The sequence below is a fragment of the Aquarana catesbeiana genome, linkage group LG05, assembly GCF_042186555.1.
Source record: "Aquarana catesbeiana isolate 2022-GZ linkage group LG05, ASM4218655v1, whole genome shotgun sequence".
NCBI classification, from domain to species: Eukaryota; Metazoa; Chordata; class Amphibia; order Anura; family Ranidae; genus Aquarana; species Aquarana catesbeiana.
The window spans coordinates 46,305,078-46,321,124 of record NC_133328.1 but is presented as its reverse complement, the minus strand read 5'-3'; the positions used below and the strand labels follow the sequence as shown (position 1 = coordinate 46,321,124).

The window sequence follows — 16,047 nt, the reverse complement described above, 5'->3', positions numbered from 1 at the left end:
TTAAAATGTCAGGTTTCTGTGATGTAAAAAAATGAGACAAAAATAAATAATTTCAGAACTTTTTGCACCTTTAATGTGACCTATAAACTGTACAACTCAGTTGAAAAATACACTGAAATCTTTTAGATCCGCTGCACAGAGTCAGTAACTACTTGCCGCCCGCTGTATAGACAACGGTGGGGTGACACTCTCGTTCTGAGACAATATCATATATTGGCGCCTCAGAACCGTAGCTCTCGCGCGCGGGGTGTGTAAAAATACAAATAAAATTTAAAAAAAGGAGGGGGAGGGGAGAAAACTATCTAGTAAGTCTCCTAATATAAAAAGGAGCTTTACCCCCATCTATAGACCGATAAGCTATACCATCGAAAAAGAAAAATATGACCTCAAAAGTATGGCCAGAGAGCAGTTAACAGACACAGCGAACTGGCATCTGGCGGTAAATAATCGAAAAACAAAAAAGAAAGAGAAGACAACAGAACAAGAGGGAGAGTAAAAAGAAGAAGCTGAAGGAGAAGTAATCACAGAGAAAAAAAAATTAAGAAGAAGGTATCAGGGGATGAAGTCACGTGCGGTGTGACGTCACGCGTAGGGACGGGACAGGCTTTACATGCTGTGAGAGGTATACGAGCTTGCCGCTCGTTGGTGATAGGAATGTTTTTATGCTGTTTATGTGAGTACCCTTATCTTATTTAAATAAAAGCTGTTGGTTAAAACGTTATTACGCTATTGGGACTCCCCGTGTTTTTTCTGTCCTCCTATACAACTGAGGGAATCACCCCTTGTGACTAGGACCGTGAGGATAGCGTTCTACACGTTTAGGAGGATCCCCTTAAAGATTTTTGGTCATATGCGTTTGCCCTATTGCCCTAAGGTAAGGGGCCACTTCTTACCCGTGTGTCTAAACACGAAGATGTGCACTGTGTGATTTATCTTGAGCACTGCACTGCGACTGTTGCTTGTTAGGACGTTGCTGCCACATTTTAAAAGAAGGACTTTTTTGCTGTAACACTTTGTACTGTTACAACTGTTGCATGTCAGGACATTACAGTCACATTATATCAAAAGGATTTTATGTTATAGCACCTGATAATGTTTGGACACTTTACTATTTTTTAAAAAACAAATGTTATTGCACTGCTGCACCATGTCACTTTATGTGTTGCTTGTTTGCTATACACTATGAGTCACTTTAGATTGCATCATGCACTTTATTATTAATTGACACTCTTTATATTATTGATATTTTGCTTATGGACATGATGAGATATATTTATTGATTGATTATTTATTGATTAGTGACACTCTTTACAGTACTGATATTTTGCTTACGGACATGATGAGATATATTTATTGATTATTGTCACCACAGATGATTATCATTCCACCACTCAGAGTTGCTGCCATATGAGTGGAGAGTGTTACACAGTTGATGTTATCACTCTTATAGTGTTACTACAGCTTCGATTGCACACCCCTAATGTATGTCACACCACTTTAAGTTATTTTAGCTAATTTACCCAGGATTGGCGCGGCACCATCTAGTTATATTATTATTTATCCACAGGGTTTGGTTTGTACCTGTTTCGGTGCAGGCAGCTTCTCCTATTTTGAGTTCAGTTTACTTTACACCTGATTGCGCGGGAATAATTATATAAATTTAAACCTGGTAGCCAACTACAAGAAACGTCTGACCTCTGTGATTGCCAACAAGGGTTTTGCCACCAAGTACTAAGTCATGTTTTGCGAAGGGGTCAAATACTTATTTCCCTTATTAAAATTCAAATCAGCTTATAACTTTTTTGAAGTTTTTCTTTATTTCTATGTTGTTTTTCTGTTTTTCACTATTAAAATAAACCTAGCATTAAAATTATAGACTGATCATTTCTTTGTCAGTGGGAAAACGTAAAAAATCAGCAGGGGATCAAATACTTTTTTCCCTCACCGTATGTGCTTCATATTGCCCTGGTCTGAACAACTCCTGAAACACATTGCTGGGTATTTAGGAAGGTATTTTGCAATTCCCACTGGGTATTACCATCTAGAGATAACTTTGAACAAATTCTCTGATGCTATGATGTTACGGGAAGAATGAAAAAATGTCTCCCACATCTTGGACCAGCCTTTAGGGGATTGTAGGGCACCTAACTCTTTTATGCTTGTTTATTTTCAAGACAGCTTCTACACCAGTTCCTATAGACATTCACTGAAAACAATTCACTCTTGAAATCATTTATCTGGGAAATAATTTTATTGCTGTAGTCATCTAGCACAGTGTCATGGTTATGCAATAGAGCTTGTCGATCAGCATACCTGTCTCCTTGTGTTCATCTCTAGAGACCAGCTGACCCTCACCTGACTGCTTTTGTAACCTCTCCTCTAAGCATGGCCCCACCCCAGGCCCGATCAGGGAACCCTATATTAACCTGTGCACTGCAAGCCAGCAGTGCTGATCAACCATTGTGTGTTAGCCTCTGTGTGTACTTGCTGTATTTCCTACATCTGATTCCTGTTACCGACTTTGGCGCGTTCCCGACCATCCCTGTTTGCCTGTGACCCTGAACCTTGGCGTGTACTCTGTTGTCCTTGTCTGCTTGTGGCCCCGACCTTGGCTCGTCCCTTACTTTCCTTGTTGTTCCAGCCTGCTGCCTCCTTCCTCTTCTCCTGTAGTCTACCGTGAGCTGTGAGACCCTGGGGGCCGCGACCTGGAGCCAGACTGCAGCGCAGTCCATCCTTACCATTAAAGGCTCTGGTGAACACCTGCTGGCTCTTAGACTCCGCGCCCTGGGGAATCTATGCTCTAGCTCCCAGTGGGATCTGTGTCAGTGAACCAGTAGACCTGCTTCCTGGACCTCCCAGGGTTCAATCCGCAGCAGTCAGCCGTAGGGTCCACTACCTTGCGGTGCACTCCTGATCCCAATGGTGTGCATCTGTCACCCATCCTCTAGGTGACCTGACACACAGATGCTGACTGCTCTGTCTGACATACAGAAAATATCTAAAAGAATTGCCTGCAACTTTGTATACGAAATATAATCTATAAAATGTGGCATAGAAAGCATATACAAATATGAGTATCACATCAAGAACTACTTTCAAGCCAATGATTACTTTGGGTGTAATACTGACTCAAACTAGGTACTGGAAAAATACAAATATTTTTCATTTAAATAGCAGACAAGTCTTGGAAAATCAAGATAAAAATTTAAATGCAAATTTAATAAAACACAGCGGCAAGATGACAATCTCAGAACCTATTATATCTCAGTGTTATCGCTCAATAAAGTACTGCTGCCTGCGTACTTCGAGTGCGCACCGCTGGTGCCATTTTTTCCTTTTCTAATTGAATCTGCAAAGACAAATAAAAAGGAAGCCATTTTCGTATAATAAACATTACGTCGGAATGAATAAAACAATCTCTCTCTCGGGAATGGAGTGGAAAAAATAGCATGTTTTTAATGTCTGTGGGGGACTGCGCAGATAAGGAGGCGGGTATTGCAGTCTGTGTTTGTTTTTTTTTAATTTTAAAAACACTTGGGCACTATTCATTTTCAGTGGCTGATGGATTTACTTTGGTACACTTGTGCGATGTGGCAAACCCTGTGATTCAGTGCCGGTCCCCACACAACACCTGAATCGAACACTGGTTTACACTGACATGAACAACTGGAGGTTTCAGTGTAACATTAATGGCACCCCCAGGTCAGTTCACAGATCGCAGTGCGAACTGTCAAATGGTCCAGGAATCAGATCGCATAGATGTGAACACCCATGTGATCTGATTTCAGTCCGGACCAAAAAAAAGATAACTCCAAAAGAATATATTTCACCATAAGTGCTCTAATTTGTTGCCACCACCCCATACAATAATATGTGAGAAAGGGTCCCCCAAGGAGGATTGGGATTTTAAGGGCAACTGAGTAATGGTACAAAACCAAGTATTGATTTATAACAAATTGTAATTTATTTAATATTATAAAAAGCCAATATCTGCATAGAAATTGCAATTTGACTATTTAAGAACAACATCAGAATGTACAAGTACAAATAAGTATTGTCTCCTAGATGAAAATTACGCCCAACGCGCTTCAGGAACTTGTCCTTTCCTCAGGGGCGGTTCCTTGTGGAAGACAATGTACATCTATAATAAAACATAAATCAACATTGAGAATCATATAAACAGAATGCATGAAGTGAGCTTCGTTAAGGGCAGGGGAGTGCAAGAAAATCATGATCCCAACACATGCAAGATTAACCCCACCTCCACAAAAAAAAAATATATATAAATATAACCTGATGAGAGAAGAAAATAGCTTCACTGCTGGGTACAACCTGACTTGAAATGAAGATGGAAGCCAAAACATAGAGATGAAAAACTCCTGATTAGCACCGCATAGTGATCACAATGCCAATAAGTTGAGGAAGTGGTTATTAAGCGGTAGTCAAGCCAGAAAATATGGCTAGAAAATGACTGTATATGAACAATGAAAGTTGTCAGAGTGCATGATGGACGCCAATGCAGGTGCTAAAGGATAAAGATGACAAATAAGTATAAACACATACTGTGCTGAAGACCAGACATCTGGTCTTCCTGATACACTGCTTAAGAGAGTCTAAGGTATTGCTATTGACTCTAGACTTTATTTGTTTGTGTTATGCCGCATACCCACGACCTTTTTTTCCGTCCTGTTTACGCGGCATAACACAAACAAATAAAGTGTTGATGGGAGTATTTTGTTAAAAGCTAAAACTAAAAGTTAAGGTGTATACGGAATAAAAAAAAAAATATATGTTCAAGCAGTTAAAGTGGTTGTAAACCTCTGAAATGAAAAATGAACAGAGCATTTCCCTTTGTAGTGTATCCTAGAGCACCTAGAGTGATTTCTGTCTCTTGTCTCTTCCCCCTGCTATCTGCATGAGTCACTTTTGATAGTCTATATGCCCATACCAAGCAATCCTGGGAGACGGCCCCACCCCCCTTCAGCACACAGCTGGTGATTGTCAGTGTCAGCTGTGCATGTTTCCCTATGAGACTGTGTAGAGGGGTGTGTCACCGACTTTGGGCTGCAGCAGAATCATTCCCTGGAGTGCCTCCTAATTTTTTTTTTTTTTAAATTCAGCAGCTACAAATAGTGCAGCTGCTGACTTTTAAAATGAGGACACTTACCTGTCGGGGGCGCCCGCGATGTCGGCACCCAAAGCCGACCCGTCCCTCGGCTCTCAGGTGGAGGCGCCGACATCTTCGGTAAGGGAATCAGGAAGTGAAGCCTTGTGTCTTCACAGCCTGGTTCCCTAGTGCGCATGCGCGAGTCGTGCTGTGCGTCCTCACTGGTCCCTGCTGTCTTCTGGGACCTGTGTGTCTACCAGAAGACAGCGGGGGGGGACGGAGAAGGCGCCGGAAGGGGCGTAGATACCCGCGGGTGACTCGGCTATCTATGCCCGGAAGTGGGAGCAAAATACCCAAATTAGACCTCCCTCCTGAAAGGTGCCAAATGTGACACCGGAGGGGGGGAGGATTCCAAAAAGTGGAAGTTCCATTTTTGGGTGGAACTCCGCTTTAAGTTATCCAGACAGAGCTGGTCACTAATTGTTTTTGGCTTCTTATGCATAAGTTAGTCCTATGGGGGAGCTGGACTGTCTGGGGTGGTCATTGTTATAATAATAGGATTAGTTCTACTGCCTAAGGTGACCTTTGTCTGAGATCATGGGAGTAGCCCTTATCTGATAGTTTGCTGTATAAATTCAGTGTGTTTCTAAAAAAAAAGCAGTCCTATTTCTGGTGTACTCCAAGACTGTTGTTGCCTGGTTCTTGGGGGTTACTGTAGCCAGATCCATTGGTCTTGTGTTCCAGGACTTGGGAAGCAGCTTCTTGGCGGAAATACCCAACAGGGTGTCCGGAGTCCATCACAGGGTGTGTGCCCCTTCCCTCCACTCAGGTTTCAGATTACACTCGGCTTTCTGCTCCATGCTGTGCAGTGTGTGACGGCGGATCTTCTCGCCCACTGGAGCTGAGAAATAGCCTTTGATCTGTATATTTTAGAACAGGAGAGTGAGCTATAGATAAACAGGCGCAACTTATGTAGAAGGATTTTTTCATCTCTGTGTATTACCTGAGACTAGCCACTTCACTTTAAATGTATCTGTTATAATTACCTAAAGTTTACCTGCTTATGGTCTCTTAAAATTCTGTGTACAATACAACTAGGAGATCAGAGTGGCAGAGGGATGAGCTCATTAGTCTCCTGCTTCTCTTTCACTGTCCAATCACATTCTCAGGGCATGGAGGTGAACAAGGTGTGTTTAACTGCAGTAGAAAAAAGGGAGGGTATTCCCAGGCGGCGATGTGTAAATTTCAGAACTACACGGACAGTAACGCAAATCAATTGGCAAGTGAAACAGAGACCAAGATCTGGAGGGGGGAGGAAGTATAAATCCAGCCTTGGACTCCTAAAACCCACAATACAGGCAGAGGCCTTTTTCCATGCTAGGATTTAAAGTGGTATAACAACCAGAGAGTCAGTATGTTGAGATTGAAAAAATTCCATAGATCTAGAGATTTATGTGGCTTGCTGGTTCCTATAGTTTCAGACAAGCTAAGGTTCAAAAGACTTATGTGGTTTACTGAATCGTATAGGGGTTGATTAAAGGCAAATACATTGTTCACTTTGCAAGACAAGTTGCCCTTTGCAAGGGAATGTTAGCTTAGTGAATGAGGTGCCTTGCTCTGTTAACTTCCATCATCCAATTAGGTGCACGAAAAAAATAAATAAAATAAATGCTTTTTTTAAAAAAAAAAAATTCCCTTGCATGTGATTGGGTATCTAAGCTCTGTGGCAAATTCCCTTACAAAGTGCAACTTCCATGAAAAGGTGGACAGCTTATTTGCGTTTAGTAAATGAACCCCATAGTGTCAAATTGCAGAATACAGGTTGCCCGCCTCAATATATATTTTTTTATAATACTGTTTATGGCATTTGAGTTCTGTGTGTTTTTCTTACAGGCCAGCTCACCTGGTTTGGTTATGAAAGTCCTCGAAGCTTTTGGGATTACATACGGGTCGCATGTTCCAAAGTGCCCCACAGCTGTATTTGTAGTATTGAAAACATGGAAAATGTTAGCTCCTCGAGAGCCAAGGTAAGAACTTACACTTTTTTTTTTTTAAAGAACGCTTCTGTTTCTCTTTTGATTTTGTTTGTGATCCAAACTGACAATTTACATATTCAAGATGATACTTAAAGTGGAACTTAACCCTCCTATCATTTTCAGCCAAGGAAGCTGTCATCTTGGCCTCTGTTTGACCTTCAACGCCATTATGCTGATCAGTTATTACACCAGCCATTTAATGGTTTGACAGTTTGGTTGACAGCACACTAAATGTAATAGTTGCAATCCTGAATGGGTATGTAATGCCCTGTACACACAACCGGTTTTGCCGTCGGAATAAACTCCGAAGGTTTCTCTGGTGGAACTTCGCTCAAGCGGTCTTGCCTACACACGGTCACACCAAAGTCTGACCGTCCAGAACGCGGTGATGTACAACACGTACGATGGTACTAGAAAAGGGAAGTGCAATAGCCAGTAGCCAATAGCTTCCATCTCGTACTTGCTTCAGAGAATGCGTCGTTTTTGGTCTGTCGGAACAGCATACAGACAAGCGGTTTTCCCGGTAGGAATTGGTTCCGTCGGAAATATTTAGAATATGTTTCATTTCTGGGTCCATCAGAATTTTCGAAAAAAAAAGTCCGATGAGGTATACACACGATCGGAATAGACGATGAAAAGCTTCCGTCTGACTTTTTCCGTCGGACATTCCGCTCGTGTGTACGCGGCATAACTGTTTTTTGAAACTGTTAAATTGATGGATTTAGTTCCAGTTACAGCAACCCTGTGGGCTGGTTAATGGTTGTAGACTGACTGCAGAACGATATGGTGGAAATGTATGCTTACTTTACTTCCAGTGTGTCTAGGGACCTCCAAAACCCAGAGGAACTCTATTAAAAAGCAACTTTGTATGGTCAGAATGTGGTCCATCTTACTTATGTCTCTATTGGCCACTAAGTGTAATAGGCTGCTTCAAGGGTCACTAGGAAGGCAAATAGGTAGACCACAGTATAACCATGCAAAGTCTGACTGCTATTTGCATAATAGAGCACCCTGAGTTTTGGGGGTGCTGGGACTGTGAGGCATTAATGAGGCAGGTCCACGTTGCTATATTTATGCAATAGTGTTCCCTGGGGTTAGGGGCTTTAAAAGCTAATTATCCTAGTTTAAGGCCATACGATAAAATCATGTAGGTACTTTATTACATATTCAGTAATATCAATATAATAATATAAATTAATATATCAATATATATATATTAATATAATAATAAATACCGTATATAATATATCAGTAATAAGCAATATTTGAGAATTCTATACCAAACTTTTTCAGTGACCTTAAAAGGCAGGACTTTATGTCAACTTGCCTCTCAACCATTACTTCTAAATATGGGTACACCTGCAAACTATACCCATATGCTCAAAATAACAAATTATGCATTGCTCATTGTCAGAGACCACTTTGTGTATATATGTATTGTGACGGTATGCGAGGTGAGGTAATGGATAATCGGTATATTTCCCCTCACATGCATTCTATTGTAAGAGACTGAACTGGAATCCGGCCTGGGTTTTTCCAGCCTCTGTGGCAGGCTTGGTTTCCGGTCTGGATGTTGTGGTCCACTTGAGACCATGCTCAGGTGGACTTTAAATGAGCAGGAAGAGAGCACAGCAGAGCTCTGACCTGAGACTCAGAAGGGAATCTGAGAGAGAGGAGCTCTGTTTGGATTTAAAAAGAAGGTTTGCTTTACCACATGTTTTGTGGGTGACGGGGACCAGCCCCACACCGTATAGAGAGAAGTCTACTGTTTAGTTTAGCACCAGACGGCAAGGATTTACTTTTGCTGTTTTTGTTTGTTTTCATGACTTTGCCAGCCTCTTCTAAATAAAGCTGGCAACCCGCCTGATTTTAGAGAAACTGCCCGCACGCTGACCTTAATTTCCAGAAAAGATGAACCCCAAGAGCTAATCTCCCACAAAACATAGAAGGTAGCTGTATTTTCAGCACATTTCACTATTCGCTTCCTTAGGGAGTCAAAGCAATATAAGAATACAATCAAAAAAGAACACCCAGGCACACCCTAATCATCCCTGTGCTCTGTCTGTGTTTCACACCTTTTGTTTTGTGCTGACTGTCTGCAACATATCCCTGTGTAACTCAGTCACCAACACTGCCTGGGGTCGGGTCCGGCCGGCAAAAACAGCTGTGTGCTGCGAGTGGGAGGATTGAGCAGGGAGGGAACTAGGACCACAGCCGCGGAGTAACCCATCCAGGAGCCGCATTTGCCGATGCAGCTTCTATAGTTCCGGCTGCAAATCCCGCAGGCGCCTGCAGATTGATCTACATCTGCACTCCGCCCCCCCTCCGGCCTTTCTCTCCCTTAGAAGTAGTGGACTAAAAAAAAAGAAAGAAAATAGCCAACCAATTGATGAACCTTACCCTAGCTTGTCACTATATATATAGTGGGGATGGAAAGTATTCAGACCCCCTTAAATTTTTCATTTTTTGTTATATTGCAACCATTTGCTAAAATCATTTAAGTTCGTTTTTTTTTCCTCATTAATGTACACACAGCACTCCATATTGACAGAAAAACACAGAATTGTTGACATTTTTGCAGATTTATTAAAAAAGAAAAACTGAAATATCACATGGTCCTAAGTATTCAGACCCTTTGCTGTGACACTCATATATTTAACTCAGGTGCTGTCCATTTCTTCTCATCATCCTTGAGATGGTTCTACACCTTCATTTGAGTCCAGCTGTGTTTGATTATACTGATTGGACTTGATTAAGAAAGCCACACACTTGGCTATATAAGACCTTACAGCTCACAGTGCATGTCAGAGAAAATGAGAATCATGAGGTCAAAGGAACTGCCTGAAGAACTCAGAGACAGAATTGTGGCAAGGCACAGATCTGGCTAAGGTTTCAAAAAAAATTCTGCTGCACTTAAGGTTCCTAAGAGCACAGTGGCCTCCATAATCCTTAAATGGAAGACGTTTGGGATGACCAGAACCCTTCCTAGAGCTGGCCGTCCGGCCAAACTGAGCTATCCGGGGAGAAGAGCTTTGGTTAGAGAGGTAAAGAAGAACCCAAAGATCACTGTGGCTGAGCTCCAGAGATGCAGTCAGGAGATGGGAGAAAGTTGTAGAAAGTCAATCATCAATGTAGCCCTCCACCAGTCGGGGCTTTATGGCAGAGTGGCCCGACGGAAGCCTCTCTAAGATTCTCTGGTCTGATGAGACCAAGATAGAACTTTTTGGCCTTAATTCTAAGCGGTATGTGTGGAGAAGACCAGGCACTGCTCATCACCTGTCCAATACAGTCCCAACAGTGAAGCATGGTACAGGGATATCCTGGACGAAAACCTTCTCTACAGTGCTCAGGACCCTAGACTGGGCCGAAGGTTTACCTTCCAACAAGACAATGACCCTAAGCACACAGCTAAAATAATAAAGGAGTGGCTTCACAACAACTCTGTGACTGTTCTTGAATGGCCCAGACAGAGCCCTGACTTAAACCCAATTGAGCATCTCTGGAGAGAACTAAAAATGGCTGTCCACCAACGTTTACCATCCAACCTGACAGAACTGGAGAGGATCTGCAAGGAGGAATGGCAGAGAATCCCCAAATCCAGGTGTGAAAAACTTGTTGCATCTTTCCCAAAAAGACTCATGGCTGTATTAGATCAAAAGGGTGCTTCTACTAAATACTGAGCAAAGGGTCTGAATACTTAGGACCATGTGATATTTCAGTTTTTCTTTCTTAATAAATCTGCAAAAATTACGACAATTCTGTGTTTTTCTGTCAATATGGGGTGTTGTGTGTACATTAATGAGGAAAAAAATTAACTTAAATGATTTTAGCAAATGGCTGCAATATAACAAAGAGTGAAAAATTTAAGGGGGTCTGAATACTTTCCGTCCCCACTGTATATATATTTTACATGTCTTTGGTATAAAAAAATAAATCCCAAGTGTATATTAACCACTTCCCATATGCCCACAGTTTGGGAGATCTATTGTTGCTGGGGGTTATTTTCTTGTGGGGTGATTGTTGCTGGGGAGATCTATTGTTAATGGGAGGGATCTATTGTTGCTGAGGGAATCTATTGTTGCTGGGGGATCTAACAAATTTATTTAAAGCAGTAAATACAATTCAGGATATTAAAACATGACACTTATTAAGAAAAAATCCTACTTACCATGCAGTTTTTAAAATTGCTTATTTGATTTAGAGATTTATTTAAAAGCTTTGTTTATGTTAAAAGATTATTTAATTAATAAGTTAAAAAAATTATGTTTGTTTACAATGATAAATTTTTTTTTAATTAAAAATGTTTTAATACATTTTAAAATGTTTGTTAACATTTATTTATAATGCCCCGTACACACGGTCGGATTTTCCGATGGAAAATGTCCGATCGGAGCGTGTTGTCGGAAATTCCGACCGTGTGTGGGCTCCATCAGACATTTTCCATCGGATTTTCCGACACACAAAGTTTGAGAGCAGGAGATAAAATTTTCCGACAACAAAATCCGTTGTCAGAAATTCCGATCGTGTGTACACAAATCCGACGGACAAAGTGCCATGCATGCTCAGAATAAATAAAGAGATGAAAGCTATTGGCCGCTGCCCCGTTTATAGTCCCGTCGTATGTATTTTACGTCACCGCGTTCAGAACGATCGGATTTTCCGACAACTTTGTGTGACCGTGTGTATGCAAGACAAGTTTGAGCCAACATCCGTCGGAAAAAATCCTAGGATTTTGTTGTCGGAATGTCCGAACAAAGTCCGACCGTGTGTACGCCCTATATGAGTGTGTGTGTGTATGTGTATATATATATACATATACATACACACACACACACACACAGACGCACGTGTGTTTGAGCTTTGGTTTGAGGTGCACACCCTAATGCAATAGGCTTCGCACGCCTATGGACCAAAGTGTAATGGTAAAGATGTTCCCTGTGTGGGCGCCATCATGGGGGAGAGAGAGCAGTCAAACACTCCACCAAGTCCTTAAATTATTTAAATTATCTAAAGATGCTCAAACTATAGCCTCCAACATTCAATTGTCATCATGTGGGAGAATGTATTATACTTGAGGCTTGATGTATCGAGTTTTATCCCCCAATGTTGCATTTCTCAAGGGTTCTAGAGGTAAAATCTTACTGGTGACTTCCACCAAGTGTCTCTCCTATCAAGGACAGGGCTGGATAAATGTCCCCAGTGTAGCAGCAAAGGTCCTCTTTGCATACAGAGCCTATCCCCTTGCTTGAGTTCCCACGGGTCCCTGGGAGCCATGTCTATGCCATCATGTGAGTGTGATGCTTTGGTCGTATTGGGCTACATATTTTTCTTTTTTAATTTTATTCTTATTTTGCCTTGATCTCCCAAGGAAGCAAATGGTGAAACGTGTTAGGATTACAGTCACCTTTTAATGTACATACACATGAAGTAGACTGTGACCATTTTTGTGATTGTTTAGACAGGAGGCTTCCTCCCCTGTTTATGTCGTGTATCTGCTGTTTTCTATGCTCCAGTTCTAGCCCCTGAGTGGGCAGTCTAGGTGCCTCTGACATTGTTGTATGTTTTAATACTACCAGAAGCAGACTATGACCATGAGCAATGTATAATTTGTCATTTTGAGGATTTGGTATAGTTTGCAGATTCACCCACATTTGCAGGTGGTAGAGAAGCAAGATGAGATAAAGTCCTGCATTTTAAGGTCACTGTTAAATTAAGGCTTCGTATGGAATTGAACCAAAAATTGCCTTTTTTAAGGGTTTCTTAATATTTTTCAGAAAATGTAATAAAGTACAATTGTTTGATTTTATCATACGGTCTTAGACTCATATTTAGCACCTTAAAAGTCCAACCCCAACTGAGGGATTGGTGATGGATATAATATTTTAGGGATGTGGTACTTTTGGTTACCCCTCAAACCACAAAGTTATTTTATTATCTTTAAATACCTATCAATTCCGGGGGGGGGGGGGGGGGGGGTGTATTTAATACTTCTAATTACATGACATGTTTACTTTAAAACCCTATGTGTAGGAAGAGCAAGGCTGACTCTCAGTATAGCTGCATCTTGAAGGGGGCTACTTTACAGATATACTTTAAAGCCTTGGCAACATTTGCTAATGCTGATTTACCAGTGGTGTTATACTTAAAGGGGTTGTAAAGGCAAGAGGTTTTTTTATTTTAAGATAAAAAACCTTTTGTGTGTAGCAGCCCCCCAGCACCCCCTAATTACTTACCTGAGCCCCATCTCTCTCCAGCGAAGTCCACAAGTGTTTAAGCCACCCGGGACATGCCTCCTGATTGGCTGAGACACAGCAGCGGTGCCATTGACTCATGCGGGTGTCAATCAAAGTCAGTCCGCCAATCGGGGGAGGGAGAGAGGGGGCGGGGTCGGGGCTCCGAGTCTGAATGGATACACGGAGCTCTGACTCGGCTCAGGTGCTCCCATAGAAAGCTGCTGGCTGAGGGGGCACTCCATAGGAGGAAGGGGCCAGGAGCAGCAAAGAGGAACCCAAGAAGAGGAGGATCTGGGTTGCTCTGTGCAAAACCAACTGCACAGAGGAGGGAAGTATAACGTGTTTTTTTTTTGTTTTTTTTTAAATGAGACTTTACAATCACTTTAACTGAATTACAGTAATTTAGTAAAGACTTCTATTTACTCTCATTGTCCCGTCATTCGGTCCTATCGTGGTCAATAGCTCAGGCCACTTTCTTTCCGCTTGAAGTATATGATAAGAGGATTTCTTGGAAACCTCAAGTAATAATATACTACAGGAAATCTGTTATTCCTAATCGCCAGCACAGCCGCTTCCAAAAGAAATACTGGTTGTGGGAGATCATATAACTCACTCTCCGTCCTCCCACCAGCTGGTAATTGCCTGCTCAAACACGGAGCTTGGACCACTGTAACAAAGTATATACAATACCTGGCCAATGCCCCTGGAAGCTGAAAATCGCTGTAGTAGGTGCTGCACCTCCAGTGATCTCCACTTGCTTCTGGGTCTCATGATGAGCAGCTGGACTACTGCATTCTGAACACAGAAAGCGTTCTCTGATTGGACAAGGTAGAGAACCTGACATTACTGCTCCACCTCTCCGCTTCATCCTATCAGAGAATGCTTTGCATTCATTTAGAAAATGCAAAGCATTCTCTGAATGGCACCTGTGCTAAGGCAGCCAACCTCCTGTGGGCCAGCCGCTTAGCATGGGACTCAGAAGCAAGTGAAGATCATTGCAGTAGCGGTGTGTACTTCAGTGATTTCCAGCTTCCAGGGGCATTGGGCAGATATGGTGTATATGTATGTGTGTGTGTGTGTGTGTGTATGTGTGTGTGTGTGTGTGTGTGTGTGTGTGTGTGTATATATATATATATATATATATATACACATACAGTATGTCACAAAAGTGAGTACACCCCTCACATTTTTGTAAATATTTTATTATATCTTTTCATGTGACAACACTGAAGAAATGACACTTTGCTACAATGTAAAGTAGTGAGTGTACAGCTTGTATAACAGTGTAAATTTGCTGTCCCCTCAAAATAACTCAACACACAGCTATTAATGTCTAAACTGCTGGCAACAAAAGTGAGTAAAGAAATTACAACCCCTGGCAAAAATTATGGAATCACCAGTCCCTGAGGATGTTCCTTCAGTTGTTTATTGTTGTAGAAAAAAAGCAGATCACAGACATGGCCAAAAACTAAAGGCATTTCAAATGGCAACTTTCTGGCTTTAAGAAACACTAAAAGAAATCAAGAAAAATAATTGTGGTGGCCAGTAACAGTTAGATTTATAGAACAAGCACAGGGAATAAATTATGGAATCACTCAATTCTCAGGGAAAAAATTATGGAATCACCCTGTAAATTTCCATTACAAACACTAACACCTGCATCAGATTAAATCTGCTTGTTAGTATGTAGGTAAAAAGGAGTGATCACACCTTGAAGAGCTTTTGCAACAAGTGGACTGACATGAAGCATGGCTCCAACACCAGAGATGTCAATTGAAAAAAAAGAGAGGATTATCAAACTCCTTAAAGAGGGTAAATCATCACGCAGTGTTGCACAAGATGTTGGTTGTTCACAGTCAGCTGTGTCTAAAACATGGACCAAATACAAACAACATGGGAAGGTGGTTAAAGGCAAGCATACTGGTAGACCAAGGAAGACATCAAAGCGTCAAGACAGAAAACTTGGTACAAAATTTAAAAATACAGAATGGTATCAAGGCAGAACACACACTGACAGTAACTCAGTGTCCACGTGGCATAACACAAAAGTACACAATTTTATATACTAAACCGTAGGGGGGTGTCAATGTCCCATATCCATAACTCGCATTAAAATAGATAGGGCATCGCAGCCGCAACAGCACAGGGACAAAACGAGCAATGGGTAAACACTCCCCTGCTAAGCTGTCCATGGCTGCCATACCCTATCAAACTTCCTGGGACAATTCCTACCAATGTAAGTCAGTTTATACATAGGAAGAGCCACGTTAATAGACTTTCCCCACAAACCCCTGGGGGGGGGGGGGATAAGTTTTCCACTTAAGTATGATCTCTCGCTTGGCATAGTATAACAAGTATGAGATTAGTAGTTTAGTGCATCTGGGTCAATGCTCATCATTGAGGATACCCAACAGTGCCAGTTCCGGGGAGACTGCGAGGGTCAGCTGGAGGTAGTTAATGAGTTCAAACACCTCCGCCCAAAATCGAGCCACCTCCGGCAACTCCAGAACATATCATGTCAGTTTTGGTGTGCTGATGTTTATGTTTAATCTTTTTATTAAAGGAGAAGTCCTACCTGAGCTCATTCGGCTGGGCTTCTCCTATGGGTCACAGGAGTGCAATTTGTTTAGCACTCCTGTGACCCGTTTTCAGTAGAGAGTGGTCTGAAGTC

General features: G+C 41.8%; 1 protein-coding gene across 2 annotated transcripts in view; it reads left to right on the top strand.

The window, feature by feature from the left end:
• RUNDC3B (RUN domain containing 3B) overlaps nt 1-16,047 on the top strand; it is a 318,511-nt gene that overhangs the window by 189,429 nt on the left and 113,035 nt on the right. For both annotated transcript variants that reach the window (XM_073629675.1, XM_073629676.1), the window contains exon 3: nt 7,001-7,134. In XM_073629675.1, the coding sequence (XP_073485776.1) occupies nt 7,001-7,134 (134 nt within the window). The remainder of the gene's footprint in view (nt 1-7,000; nt 7,135-16,047) is intronic.